Below are 15,482 nucleotides of genomic sequence, written 5' to 3'. Positions count from 1 at the left end.
TTGTACTCAGTGTGTGTGTGCGAGTACTCAGTGTGTGTGTGTACTGTGTGTATGCGAGTACTCAGTGTGTGTACTCTGTGTGTATGCGAGTAGTGTGTGTACTGTGTATGTGAGTACTCAGTGTGTGTGCGAGTACTCAGTGTGTGTGTACTCAGTGTGTGTGTGCACGAGTATTCAGTGTGTGTGTGTTCAGTGTGTGTGTACTGTGTATGCGAGTACTCAGTGTGTGTACTCAGTGTGTGTATGCGAGTACTCTGTGTGTACTCAGTGTGTGTGTGTGTACTGTGTATGTGAGTACTCAGTGTGTGTGTGCGAGTACTCTGTGTATGTGTACTCAGTGTGTATGTGTGAGTACTCAGTGTGTGAGTGCTCAGTGTGTGTGCGAGTGCTCAGTGTGAGTACTCTATGCGAGTAGTCAGTGTGTGTGCGAGTACTCAGTGTGTGTGTGTGAGTACTCAGTGTTTGTGCGAGTCTTGAAGGAGGCACATTTCCTTATGGATGTGTATTTTGTGGAGTAACACCAGGTGAGACAGGTTCTGTTTTGTTTCTTTGGTCTCTTAAAGCTCCTGGCTTATTTAAGCAGCGACCACCCATTAGCATTGCTCCCTCAAGCCCTCTGCTGCCCCTCCATGAGGAGGTGGAAGCCTTGTTGTTCATGTCTGAAGGGAAACCTTACCTGTTAGAGGTATGTATTTGTTATTCTAAAGCCATTTTTTTTCTCCTATTTGAAGGAAATTGCTTTTTGTTAGTAGTTATGTTTGGCATGAAGAGTATTGTTAAGAGAAGAAATGATTATTTCAAATTAAGTTTTCTTATATGTCAAAAAGAAATAATTAGTGGAAGAGAATATTTTTAGTCCTGCATTCAGCCAAGGTCCAGACCTCCAGGTCCAGCCCAGCCAGCTACCCATCAGGGCCCCAGAGGGAGGTAAATGGCACTTCATCCATCAGAATCATTTCATTCATTGTAGAGGGTTTTGTCCCCAGTCTCTTTTGTGTGTCCCTGGTCCTGGAATACTACAGCTCTGAACCACGTGTTGTTAAACCTCAGGAGTGTGGGTGGGCTGCTCTCAGCTCTCCATTGTGGCGCTCATGTGGCTCATCCTCAGTCTGACCCTCCCCTTCTAGCAGAGCCACCCCCAGCTGTGGACTCCATCTTCCAGTTCTTCTTCCCTACCTGATTTACAGATATGTGAATCTATGAACAATATAATTCTGTTTTTTTAATTAAATCAACAGTGTTGTACTATTTAATACTATCTTTTTTTTTTGGCTTAATATTTTTTGGATCTATTGGTGATTATTTTAATTGTGGGAGCTTTTGCCTTTGAAAAACTGATGGAAATGACTCCTGAAAAAGTGCACATTTGCACAGAATTGTGTAAAATTTCAGACAGGCTTAGACACCCTGAAGTCTATCTATAGACTTCTAACAGTTAAGAAACCCTGTTTTCAGGCAGTGTTAATTATCTTAAAATCTGGGTAGATTTCAGTTAAAGGCAGCAACAACAGATGGACTGTTAACTGTGACATGAGAAGAGCTGACTGTGTTATGTCCTCCCACCAGGTAATGTTTGCCTTGCGGGAGTTGACAGGCTCGCTCTTGGCACTCATTGAGATGGTAGTGTACTGCTGTTTCTGTAATGAGCATTTTTCCTTCACGATGCTGCATTTCATTAAGGTAAGACCTCAGTTAAACAAGTGATAGCCAGATCGCCTTTAGGTGAGACTCTAGGAGAGCGTCTGTTTGCTCCAAGGCAGTATGCTTGTTCTCATAGCCTAAATTGTTTTTCCTAATCATTCTACTATAGGCTCATTTTTATTCATTTTTAATCTTTAATTTTTAATTACATAGATTAATTACTACACTCTCTTTGGGAAAAATTTGAGCATAGAAATGAGGCCAAAAGAAAAAATATAGGCCAGGAAAAGAATAAATAAATAAGAAATGAGACCGAAGTCTACTGTGGTCACCACCAGTCACCCTTGCTCACTCTACCCCAGGGACCAACACTGTTACATTGATATTTCCTTCCAGGCCTCTTTGTATGGATTTACACTATGTATATATTAGTTTCTGCCCACAGAACTTCTTGCATGCCTTCTTTTCTGCACCAGTATTTATAGTGGTGATACATGTAGTGTTAACAAGAAGCAGGTGATTAGTGGATTATGTCTTTAGGCTCTTACTATGGTATGTTTTTCCCTCAGCCTTTTCTGTACAGACCTGTATCAGAGGTGATTAAGTTCCTGTCTTTGCTGTTTACTAATTATATGACCTTGGGCAGTTCCTTCCTCTGTGACTGACTTCACAGGTTGTGAGGATTCAGTGAGGTGGTATAATATGTGAAGTGCTCACTTAGTACCATACCTGGCCTCTTGGAAGTGTGGTACTTCACCACAATGTCCTTTCCCACCTTTTATACATAAAAATTTTATTAAAACAGCTGAAGGAATGTGTTTTATGAATTTTGCCTTCTTCACTTAGTATATCTTGGCACATTTTTCTATTTTATAAGCTGACTTTTTGTGTACTTTGTTTATAGCATCCTTAACTCAAGAGTATTCTCATTTGTATTCTTGTAGCTCTCTACCAGCATCTTCTGGAAAACAAGCTAGGATATGGACATATATAAAATGGGATCTGTTTAGTGACTTGAAATCTCCCCTTCTCTTTCTTCTCTTTTCTCCTTACTAATTTCATAGTAAAGTATCAGAGTGTTGCAGCTGGAAGAACCTTAGAGGTTGTTTATTTCAGTTCCCAGATTTAGCATTTGAGAAACTAAGGCCTAGAAAGGGGTATTGACTTGTCCAAGGTCAGCCAGATGGTGATAGAACTAGAGTGTGGATCCAGCATTGTTTATTGCCATTCCAATATGCTTTCCACTGAAATTTTTATGCTTTTAAAAAATGTTTCAGAACCAACTAGAAACGGCTCCACCCCATGAGTTAAAGAATACGTTCCAACTACTTCATGAAATATTGGTAAGTCATAACTGTTCTGATTCACTTTTATTTAAGAATATATTAGTCAACAAGTGTTTATAAATTAAAAATTATATTTTTTTATTGTTTCTCCATTAATTCGGTCTGCATTTATAGAGACCAAATCTTCATGTCAGTCACATGTCTAATGCATTTGATTTAGAGGTGAGCAGTAATAAAACTACCTCCTAGGAGCTCACAGTTGAGTGAGGGAGCAAGACAAGTACACAGACAACTGTAGTGCAGGGGACTGAAGGGGAGTAATAGTGATGGTTAACCCCTGCGAGGGCCTTATGGTGGAGAAGGCATCGTGTTAGCGCAAATGACATTAGGTTTAAACTTCACAATCAGCCTCAGAGATACATTTCTGGTTTTATAGTTTATCAAATCTTAGACACTATTGGTTGTATGTACGTACTACGAAAAATACTTTTAAGAGCCATGAAACTGAAATGTAATCAATTGTAGGATGCTTTCCAGTCTCAGAAGTGTGAAGAGCTGGGGAAAAAAAAAATCCTCTGGCAGTTGTATTGAAGGATGGAGTAAAGAAGGATGCAAGATTGGGAACTGGAAGACCATTTAGGAGTCTGGGAATATTCTGAGTGTGAAATAACAAGGCCTGTGGTGGGGCAAGGGACAGACAGATCAAGAGGTATTGTGGAAAGAGAATCAATGGGATTTGGTGACTGGTTATGAGTTAATGAGAGTCTGGTCCAGAGGTTCCTTAGAGAGTGAGGGCCTGGGTTCCCTTTGGATTCTTGATACTTCATAGAGGCCTTGGCACAGAATAGCCATGTAATAAAGGGTTTTGAATAAGAAAAGACATCATAGATGCCATTTGTTAAAAGCTTATTTTTCAAGTTCTTTACTTCCTTTTGGTCCTAGTGCTTTTACAAACTTTGGCAGATTACTACACAGTAGGACTGCGTATTGTTCATCTATCAACAACAAACTCATATAGTTTTATACCATGCACAGTTCAGTACTAAGAACTAGAAATACAGCTATGATAGCAAAACTTCAACACATTTTTAGTAAGCAAGTTAGAGCATAAACCTCTTATCCTTAGTAACATAAAGTATATGTCCTCGTAACCCACAGAGAACTATAGATGTAGTTGATAGCAACACATAGATAGGAAATGAATAGATCTTTAAGTATACTTAATAGTTTTTTCCCTTAGTTTTAAGATATATTTGAGATATGTGGCAGTGATGTAATATTTGTTTGTATTGGGGTTTTTTTTGTTTTCTTTTTTTCAAGACAGAGTCTCCCTCTGTTGCCCAGGCTGGGGTGCAGTGGCGCCCGGGCTGGAGCCACAGTCATAGCTCACTGTAGCCTCAAACCCTTGGGCACAAGTGATCCTCTTGCCTTAGCCTCCTGAATAGCTGGGACTACAGGCACATGTCACTGTGCCCATCTAATTTCTTTTTAAATTTTTTTTGTTTTTTAGAGATGGGATCTTGCTTTGTTGCCCAGGCTAGTTCAGAACTCCTGGCCTCAAGTGATCCTCCTGCCTTGGCTTCGCAAAGTGCTGAGATCACAGGCATGAGCCACCATGCCTGTTCTGTATTGGTTTTGTTGTTGTTGTTAAACACTAAATTAATCTGTTGAATAGAATTATAAAGAAAGCACCCGTGGCTATGACACAAGTTCCTTCTTTTATTTACTAATTTTTGTTTCTTCCTTCACAGGTTATTGAAGATCCCATACAAGTAGAGCGAGTCAAATTTGTGTTTGAGACAGAAAATGGATTACTAGGCAAGTATGCCTGGCCTTATGCACAAACGTCTATAGTAAATATGTGGATAATCTATTGTTCTGGCCAGTTCTGCCTCCTGCTACTCTCGGTGGGCTCTGCAGTGACTGATACAGTAGAAGTCTGGTCAGGGCCACTGGGGCTCCCTCATGCTGGTCAGAAAAATTAAAACCCAGGGATCTTCTCACCCTACACATTCTCCTCTTTTGGTCAGGAAGGTATAGCTTAGGGTTCTTTTACCAGATCAGGTAAGATTCAGGGGTGCTGTGAATTTTTTTCAACAAGCTAATGGCCACTCCCTGATGCAAGAAATCTTTCATTCCACTCTGTAGCCACTGGGGAGGGAAAAACCAAAACCTGAGACTCAGGATGTTGTCAGGCTCATGAAATGTGAATGTCTTTTTACCTATGGTACAAGCGTAACCACATTTTCAGTCTACTCTTAAGTTGTTTTGGCAGGGCTTTTTTTTCAGAAGACTAAATTGGCTTTCCTGAGCTATTTATTAGAAAAAGTTTAGTTAAGAATAATTTTAGCCAGCTCCCACCATTTACCCGTATTTCTACTTAATCTGAATCCTTTTAGATTTTGCTATGTATTAAGAAATTTAGGGCGTTTTTTTGTTGTAGAAAGGAGATTTAAGCTAAAAAGTTTTGTAGCTTCAGCTTTTCAGGCCACCCTTTGGAACGCTGTACTCTAGTCAGAGTCACACACAGGCCCTCTGGAACTTAAAAACTATAAACTCCTCAAGAGCAGGACCAAGTATTAGTTATTTATTTTTATTTTTATTTTTATTTTTTGAGACAGGGTCTCACTTTGTCTTCCAGGCTAGAGTGCAGTGGCATGATCTCAGCTCACTGCAACCTCTGCCTCCCAAGCTTGAGTGATCCTCCCACCTCAGCCTCCCAATTAGGTGGGATTATGGGCACACGCCACTAGCCTAGCTAATTTTTGTATTTTTTTTGTAGAGACAGACTTTCACCATGTTGCTCAGGCTGTTCTCAAACTCCTGACATCGAGTGATCCACCCACCCTTTGCCTCCCAAAGTGCAGAGATTACAGGCATGAGCCACCGTGCCCAGCCTATTTATGTTTAAATCCCTAAAACACAGAGCAGGTGATAATTGCTGAACTGACCCTAGTATCATAAAATTTCATTTATCAAACTAAAAGTGTTATAACTACTCTCAGTAATACAATGTGTGGAAAAGTCTCTAGGTGAATAATTAGGCAGTAAAAAGTTTTGTTCCTGTTCCTAAAAATCAAACTTGCAGCACCATGTATGTTTTTTGTGGTCGTTGTTTTTTTTCTTTTTAACATACTTAAAGTAGGGTTTCTGCTCATCAGAATTTGGGGATTCTGTGGGGCCAGGCACCACCATGCTTTTAGTTAAGTTGTTCCTTATCTGTTTATTAAAATTGTTTTAGAACAGGAGAGCTTGTTGTTACTTGGAGCCACTTTCAGTTTAGTCTTTTATTGTTAAAATGTCCTTTTCTCTTCCTTTAGCTTTGATGCACCACAGTAATCATGTGGACAGCAGTCGCTGCTACCAGTGTGTCAAATTTCTTGTTACTCTTGCTCAAAAGTAAGTATTGAATTAAAATGCAGGGAGGAAATGGTGTTTTAATTACAAGTCACATATGAGCAGAAGGGAAACATGTGCCCGGTTTTGATACCTGGAGAATCTGACTCAGTCAGGGTCTGCTTGCTTGGAAGGTACAGAAACCTATTTGAATGATGTCAAAAAAATATGAGGGGAAGTATTGAAAGAGTGGCCTGGAAAAGCTCACCCATCAGGCCTTATGTCAGAAAGGCAGGAATCACGGCAGATATGGAGGCTTTAAGAGCAAGAGTTCATGAGCTTTCACTCAAGGTCTCGCATTAATGTAACCCAGCCACCAGCTCTTCAGCCTCTAGGCCCCTAACCTCAGAATAGCCTTTCAGATCATGTCACCTATAGCTCCTGAGCGCTTGTGAACCTAGGCACTGTTCAAGAACCTTGCCTATATTATCTTGTTTCATCTTGGTAACAACTTCATGAAGTTAGTACAGTTGTGAGTCATATATCATGGGTAGTTTGAGTGACATGCCTAGAATCGTAGAGTGAAAACTTGAACACAGGCTGATTGACTGCAAAATGAAGGCTCTTTTTTTTTAATTGTGGTGAAATGTACATAACGCAAAATTTACTATTTGAACCATTTTTAAGTGTATAGTTCAGTGACTTTAAGTATATTCACATTGATATGTAACCATCACCACCATCCATCTCCAGAACTCTTTTCATCTTCTGAAACAAACTCTGGACCTATTGAAGACTAACTCCCTATTCCACCCTTCCCGCAGCCCCTGGGGGAAGCAGTTGTAATTTCTGTCTCCATGAATTTGACTACTCTAGGAACCCCATTTAAGTAGAATCACAAATATAAAGACAACTGAATTTTAATGAAATTAGCATTTACATTTCAAAATGAAGCACTAGGAACAAGGAAAGAAAGAATTTGGCTAATAAAAATCTCCTCGGTCATCAGGTGTCCTGCAGCTAAGGAGTACTTCAAGGAGAATTCCCACCACTGGAGCTGGGCTGTGCAGTGGCTACAGAAGAAGGTAATTAAACGTTGACTTTTTCTAGCTGTAACACAGGAATCAATAATAGCACATCTTGTCAGGAAAAATCTCTGGAACTGAATATGGAGACTGACCTTAAAGTGTTTTCAGATTTCAAACATTTCTTTGGTACAGTTTCTATCTTGTGTGCATTAAATTTGTCCTAATACATATGTCTTAACTTCCTAGGGGAAAAGGTAGGGATGATGATGATATAAGCACCAATATTTGACTGAGGTCTTGAATCACTTTATGTGATGGAAGGTCTGGGTAGACTTGTAGCCTACTTTGGATGCTTTTAAGACTCTTAATATCTAATGGTAGAAACTGTGAACTCATGGGGGCTTATTTGTCACCTCTGATGGCATTATTTTTGACCTTTCAGATGTCAGAACATTATTGGACACCACAGAGTAATGTCTCTAATGAAACATCAACTGGAAAAACCTTTCAGCGAACCATTTCAGCTCAGGTGAGAGTCGTCTCTCATTTTTGTGTGGTCTAAATCCCTTATGGAGGATTCTCAGTGTGTTTCTCAGAAACTGCAGCCTCTGAGAAGAGAGATATGGGTTGAAAATGAGAACAAGCAGAAGAAACAATTGGATTTCTATGAAAAGACAACAGATTGATGTACACTTACGCAAATATGTGCAGATTATATGTCTAGAAGGAAAGTCATACAGGTTGGGCAGTCTGGTCCCAAAAAGGGACAGGGGTTGAGGGGGTTCTGGTGACTGTGATGAAGGCCTCACTCTTAGGCCTCCAGGACAGTGGAAGGTCAAATGAAAGGTAGTCTTCCCTGGTGGTTGCTGCTGCCACTGAATGGGTCCTAACTTTGTCATCTTGTGTTTGAATCTTCTGCAGGACACGTTAGCGTATGCCACAGCTTTGTTGAATGAAAAAGAGCAATCAGGAAGCAGTAATGGGTCGGAGAGCAGTCCTGCCAATGAGAACGGAGACAGGCATCTACAGCAGGTATAACTGTCAGCATGTCCTTGTGTGCAAAGGGCAGCCTTGCTCTTAAGCTTTCCAAAAAGAATTTCCACAGTTGAGGAAAACAAGATGCCTCCTCTGGAATGTGAGTCCAAAGAGACACCAGCACTGCCCTCTAGTGATCTCAGCTTAGCACGCACTAAGCGTGTGTTTACGGGGCTGAGCAGTGCTGCAGTGTGAAGTGAATGCAAAGCCTCGAGATGTCTGGCTGGCCACCCTGATCAATCTGTAGGTAGTCCCAATGAAGCCAGGCCACAGGTGGATTTGTTCCAGCTCGTTCACTTTATTCTGCCTTGCCAGGTTACTGAAAGTCCCTCGTTTGCTCTCACCAGCCTTCCTGGAAATGTGGGCTCTTGAAAGAAAAGCTGCCATGTTCTTGAAGTATACCTGCTTTCCGGGGGAGTCCAAGAAAATTTTGACATTTATTTTAAAAAAAGAAAAAAAAATAACAGTTTTAATACCAATCATGAAGTGGAAAAAGAAAATAAATATGTATTGAACACCCACTGTGTGCAACACTGAACTAAGTGTCAATGTAATCATTACATCTTTCCAGTAGTCTGTAACCTTCCTTAACAGCGATCTCCTCTGTGGTCCCTTCACAGCACTTGATACAGAATAGGCCCCATTAAATGAATGTTACTGATGTAGTGGGTGTCATTTTTTTTAAGCATTATCTTTCCAATCCTCATAAGCACTATGTGAGGCAGCTGTCACCCTGATTTCACAGAAAGGTAACTGCGGCCCAGCACAGTGATGTGACTTAGCCCAAGGTCACTCCACACATGACCTCATCACCTATTTCATTTGCAGAGAAAATAAAAGCTGTCACAGGAAAGCTCCTACGGCCACTAATTCCCAAGCATCTGCACTGTTCTTGTCCCCTCTCCTGTGACAGTGGGAATTTGCCTCTGTCCACCTAAAGCCCCTAGCACTCATCCCCGCCCACCTTGGCAGAGCTTTGCATTCTAGTGTGTATGTAACTCTTCAGTATCCGGAATGCTCCTCCCTGCCAGACCCTTCCCAGCGGCGTCTCAGCACACTGGCTTCTCTTCTGCCCTGTCAAAGCCTCTCTTCTCCCTGTTGCCCCTGCCTTCTTTCCTCTTCTTTGCAGCCAAACTTCAACTAATTCTCTAAACTTAACTTTCCCCATTTTCTTATCTCTCACTTGCTCTTCAGCCTCTTCCCCGCTGACTCCCTCTTTTCTCCCACTCAGCAGTTGCAGTGACAGGTGGCCTGCAGCTTTCAGGCCTCATCTTAGCTGAGTGCTCGGCCGCATCTGGCGCTCTTCCCGTTTGAAACACTCTTCCAGGGCTTTCCTGACACTTCTCTCTCGTAGTTTTCCTCAAACCCTTCTGGCTATTCCTTCTCTGTCTCCTTCCTAATACCACCTCTTCTAGGCCACCAGTAAAGGTTCGTGGAGTCTCCGACCTGTGTCCACCTTGGATTTCTGAACATGAACATCCAGCTCTCTTGTTCTTGATGTTCTCCACTTGGCATACCTTAAAAACCTCAGGCTTGATGTGCCCAACGACTCCTCCCTGCCCCCACCAACGCTGGCCCTCCGTTAGTGTTCCTTATCTCACACACAGCACCCCCATGTCATCACGGACAGTTCCCTTTGAAAGGGTGCTCGTCGCTCTCTTCTACCTGTCATCAGCCTCTCTCTCCTCATGTCTGTAAGGACCCCCTCACCTCCACTCCTGCTTCTCTCCAGTTCATGCGCTAAAGCCTTTCAAAGACTTTCCTTTGTTATGAGGAGAAAAGCCAGAATCCTCAACATAGTCCTGCTTGATCTAGCCCCTGTGCACCTCCCCACCCCATTTTCTGATATTTTGTTTGTTTGTTTGTTTTTGTTTTTGAGATGGAGTCTGTCACCCAGGCTGGAGTGCAGTGGCGCGATCTCAGCTCACTGCTAGCTCTGCCTCCCAGGTTCCAGGTTCCAGCGATTCTCCTTGCCTCAGCCTCCCAAGTAGCTAGGATTACAGGCATGAGCCACCATGCCTGGCCCATTTTTTTTAATTTTATTTATCAAATATACTCTCTTCCTTCCACCTCAGGGCCCCCCTACTCACCCCCAACTGTCACTGAGCTTAGGTTGTCACTTTAGAGAGACTGTCCTGGCTCCTCCCCACCCCAGCTCCAACTAGATCAGTCCCACGGCATACAGTGAGTATTCAGAACAATTTGCCAAGTGTGTAAGCCAAAGGCCACACAGATGGTGACAGAGGCAGCCTTCAGACCCAGGAGTGACCCAGAGCCCATATTTGGCAGGTGCAGGGCAGGGAGGCTCACACAGTGCCCAACGTGAAGCGGGCGCAGTGGCCACCGATGCCTCTCCCAGCTTTATCACTGCTCTGCGTTCTCATGTGAGTGCAGAGTAGCATTGTGACTTTAGACAAGTCGCTAGGTTGTTTTACTGACTAAATGAGATCATAGAAATGTACATGTTTTACATAATCATGAATTGTCAAATATTAGATGTAATGGTTATCACATTTTATTACCCTTTGATAAACATTGCATTAAGTTGCCAGATGAAGACATGTTTAAATTGCAGAACACAAGTCAGCATAGAAAATCTTTTCTCTAACCGTATGAACTTTAACTTCCTTTTCTTTTCTGCAGGGTTCAGAATCTCCCATGATGATTGGTGAGTTGAGAAGTGACCTTGATGATGTTGATCCCTAGAGGAACGTGCCCAGCCTGAGAGGAGTCAAGACACAATACAAGATGCTCAGCACCTTCTTGGAATCAGAATCTCAAACTTGAACCCTTTGGAAGAGCCTGGAGATTAGACTGGGAAAGCTGCTGTGACTTGGGCGGATCGTGTATTTCTCAAGGAAAGCGTTTTTAGGCCACTAGAAGATTTGGGAGCTGTTTGACAGTGGGAGATCTCGGCATGTGGATCAGCTGTCCCGGGAGCGTGGTCTATATGTGGATTCACATTTCTGTGGAGATTTTCAGAAATAGAGCCAGTGGCAGACTTTTTTGTTACACAGACATACAAAAGTGAGCATAAAGCTGTTGCTTTCTCTACGATGCTACAAAAGAAATTCCTTTGGTTTTTATATTTTACGAAAAAAAAAAGCAAGCTGCTTTTAGATATGTGGGGGCAAATTTTTAATCTTGCAGTAACATTAAACAGGAATATCCAATTTAAAACGATGTAAAGATGTAATAAAATTCCTTTTCATTGTAAAATAGTAGTTAAAGAACTCAATGTACACAGACCTTTGTATTTAATATGTCTCCCTATTTGTATAGAACTTCAGATGGGTCTAGATGAGAACCCTGTGCATAAGCTTGGATCTTGATGAAAGGTTACCAGGATCAGGATCAAAAATTGGGAAACATTAAGCTCTAGAAGGTATTTTTCTGATATAATTGATATTAAAAAGAGCAATTTTGAAAATGTTGTGTTCTCCAGAAGTACAGGGTGTGTTATTTGACATCAGTCACTTATGAGTTATCCCCAGATTTTAAAAACAGCAAAATAAAAGCACTTTAAGTTATAATTTTATTGCGCTTGACTTCACAGAATTATCTTTTTAATGCTTGGAGACATATTGAATAAACTGTAGTCTTAAATCATGTGATCTGCAATCATTTGCTTTTGCTTAAAACATAATTACTGAAACCCTTGGTATTGATTGTATATGAAGTTAACTATTTGAGTTGGTACACACTGCTTGTGAGTTTCGTAGTAATTGTCATGCAGAGAAGGAATTTGAGAATTTGTTTCTCCTCAACATGACTAGTTAACTGAAAAGACTAGTCAAGGTTTAAGATTTATTTTCCCAGAAATAAATATAAAGCAATTGAATAACCATTCATTTAGTTGTATTTGCAAAGTATAGCACCATTCACTCATTTATACCAGCTCCCTTTTATGGTGGGGGAGGTTACACCCACATATTTCATATATATTTTGTACATTTTGTATTTTGAATTGCTCACATTTTCGGCCCTGTTTTGCCTTTAGTTACAGGTTCTGCCTTATTTTCATCTCACCATGCACAGAACTAGGGAGCCTCAGGAAGTGCCAGGTTTTCACTGTCAGTTAGATTTGCCAAGTCACAGAGGCGCAGCCAGGCCCGAAGTGCCTGTCTGGCTGCTGTGGCATTGTGTGGGCACGTGGTCAGGCAGATGGCGTCTCATTGTTGTGCTCTCGCCCTGGCCCTGTCGTTTCATTCTCTGGCATTGAGGGTTTCTGTGCCGTCAGACTTCACTTTGTTATTCTGTGACTTGCTGGAGGCTGGCAATGGCCTTTTGTCAAACACACTGAAAAGATGGAAGGGCCAGCACTTAAGAGCAGAACTGTGCCCTTAGAGAAATGGACAGAGGTGAGTGGCAAACTTCAGACAGTTCCAGTGTTCTTGCAGTTTGAAATGTGATGTTCTAACATTGGTTTTGAGTACGTGAATACTTCCTGTCCTACTGTTTCCCTTACCCTATTCTCACCTTCTCTCCACCCGCATCCTCACCAAGAGATTGTGTGGGACATGACCTTGAAATGCTGGCGATGATCCACGCTGGGATGTCATCGCTGGCAACTGCACTCTCAGGAGCCCAAAATCAGGAGTGAAATCGCCACTTCTAGTCCCCTTATTTCCTATGGAAACAACGCCTTCCACACCCCCAGCACCTGCAGTCCTCACTGAAAAGCTTCATCAGGATCATCCACCGTGTATATTATACGCTTCAGATCATGTTGCTTATATTGTTGCTGCAATGACCATCGTTTTCACTTTGCTGGTAACCACTTGATTGCTGACAGCTACAGTCAATGAACCTGCTGATGACTTTTTTTAATGTAGTACAACAGTGACAATTATGACAGGCTTACCTTGGAAGAGTTGTCATTTTTACTGCCAATTTTTTGGATGAAGATGTTTTTATAAACCTTTCAAAATGGTCTGCAAACAGAGCAGGAATTGCACAATTAACTCAATAATGCTGTGTGTTCTCAAGAAGCTCCTTTAGTGAGGCCGATCTTAGGATGGCCGATTCTGCCCGTTGAAGGCATCCTGGGAAAGAAAACAAGCATCCCAGCGGGCATCTCACCACGACTTCTCCTGGAGTCCTCACACGGTCACTGACAACTACAATCAGTTTTAGGAACTAGAGCACCGTATCATCAAACTTACCCTGTCCTGCCCCACCTTCCCTGCTAACATTGAGGTGTGTGCAGTTACCTTCTGAGCTTGGAACAAGCAGACTGGAATTTTCCTCTGCTACCTCTTGTGTATAAAATCTTGTTTATAAAATTTCAAAAGGAAGTAGATACACTAGGGAAGAACCTTAGTTCTAAATTTGGTTCATGCGTGGCAAAGTTCTTAGCTTCTAAGAGTATAAAATAAATTTTTCAAAAACGTAAGAGTTGGAGTCTCGCCGCCATTCTTCATGTATCAGAACACGGCCATAGTGGCCGGGGGAACACGAGCCTGTGCCTGGGGCTAAATGCTGTTATGATTCCTCTTAGTGCTTTACACTAATAAAGGGAACTGTGGGTCCTCTGAGCCTTTTGCCGTTCTTCCCTCTGGAGAGGTTGACCATTTTAGGATTCGTCTGCAAAGCTTAGAGGAGGATGCTGAACTTAGGTTGATGTTCTCCATTCATCTCCACCAAAGCTTTCGGCTCTCCCAAGTGGTCCCCAGCATAGATCGTGTCGCTGGTCACGCTGGGCTTCTTGCTAGATCCCACAGGTCTCAGTCTCATTCCTAGTGTCCAGCGTTGCTCACATGGGTCCCCTTCCTTATTTGCTAGTCCAGATCTTCCTCTTCCTGCAAGCCACACCCCTTCCTCCCTGATCCCTGGTGACCACCTGCCAACCCTCTGCAAGAACCAAGTTGTTTCAACATGACAGGGCTGTCAAGGTGTGGATATCTAACCAGCTGACACTTGATCCTGGGGAGGGGAAGGAAAGCGAATCTAGGCTTGCACAACAGGCCCAGGTTCCAAGGGGCACAGATACACAGTTGGGGTGTTCAAGCCATTGCCATCTGTCAACTCTTGAATGCTTTTCATATATGACACTAAATTGTCAGAAAATGTAATCTGGGGGATTTTTGCCTGAGATTCCTTATGACCTGAGCTGTGTAGAGATACAACTTGCTTAGGACAGCTATGCTCACCAGCCTTAGAGTGGAGGGCCTGGAGGTCCTACAGTGAATGGGATCATAGTGCACTCTGTAACCCAGGCTGCAGTGCAGTGATGCAATTACAGCTCACTGCACCCTCAGCCTCCCAGCTCAAGCAAGCCTCTCACATCAGCCTCCTGAGTATCTGGGACTATAGGCATGTGCTACCACCCTAGCTAATTTTAAAAATTTTTTTGTAGAGACGACGTTTGGGTTGCCCAGGGTCTTGAACTCCTACATGCAAGCAATCCTCCTGCCTCAGCCTCCCAGAGTACTGGGATTACAAGTGTGAGCCATTGCACCCGACCTGAGACCGTCTGAATTTTAAATCATGAAAAATAGCCATGGACTTAGCACTGGCTCATTATAGAAGCATCTGGCACTGTAACTTATTCCATAAATACTCTGGGCCAGGCCCTGTGCCAGGAACTGGGGAGAAAAAAGAATGAAAAGGGCATTGGGAGGTTAGGACAACAGAGCATCTAGGATGTAGGGCATCCGTCACCAAGAAGGAGGCACTTTGCCTGCCAGGGTCGTCAGGGGAGCTGCAGGAAGACATTCACTTCATTCCTAAGACAGGCACAGGGAATAAGTTCACATCACCAGTACTTACCCAATACTTGTACTCAAGATACAAGTACTTGGCTTACTCAACAAACTTACCCAGTTCCTAGTCAAGTCTATGCAAAAGTCAGGACAAAGTTTTTATTTTAAAAAGTCACCGTATTAATAAAAATGCTACAAAATCCAGAATAAATATCCAAGTTACAAAAGCAAAACAGGTCTAGAAAAGCTGGCTGTAAAAAGGCAAAGAGGACAGACCCAAAAGATAAATGTCTGCTTGCTTGGGTGGGGCTGGTGCTCAAGGAGGGACAGTTGTCCCTCTCCTCCCACCATCCCTTAGAAGCATCTCCATCAGGCCACAGTGAATCAGGCCTAGGTGATACAGGAAAAGTTCCGTGCCTGCAGGCATCGTTCCACCATCACTCACTGAGCTT

At 42.5% G+C, this 15,482-nt stretch overlaps 1 protein-coding gene across 1 annotated transcript in view; it reads left to right on the top strand.

Moving 5' to 3' along the window:
- Positions 1–13,717, top strand: part of USP24 (ubiquitin specific peptidase 24) — a gene marked incomplete at its 5' end in the record, with an annotated part of 148,101 nt that extends 134,384 nt beyond the window's left edge. Inside the window, 9 exons of the mRNA XM_011926379.1 lie at positions 564–685; positions 1,567–1,680; positions 2,919–2,984; positions 4,679–4,745; positions 6,248–6,326; positions 7,273–7,348; positions 7,734–7,820; positions 8,213–8,323; positions 10,970–13,717. Of these exons, the coding sequence (XP_011781769.1) occupies positions 564–685; positions 1,567–1,680; positions 2,919–2,984; positions 4,679–4,745; positions 6,248–6,326; positions 7,273–7,348; positions 7,734–7,820; positions 8,213–8,323; positions 10,970–11,032 (785 nt within the window). The remainder of the gene's footprint in view (positions 1–563; positions 686–1,566; positions 1,681–2,918; positions 2,985–4,678; positions 4,746–6,247; positions 6,327–7,272; positions 7,349–7,733; positions 7,821–8,212; positions 8,324–10,969) is intronic.
- Positions 13,718–15,482: the final 1,765 nt, after the last annotated feature.

The sequence above is a fragment of the Colobus angolensis genome, unplaced genomic scaffold (genome assembly GCF_000951035.1).
Source record: "Colobus angolensis palliatus isolate OR3802 unplaced genomic scaffold, Cang.pa_1.0 Scaffold68, whole genome shotgun sequence".
Taxonomy (NCBI): Eukaryota; Metazoa; Chordata; class Mammalia; order Primates; family Cercopithecidae; genus Colobus; species Colobus angolensis.
This window is presented reverse-complemented; position numbering and strand designations above follow the sequence as displayed.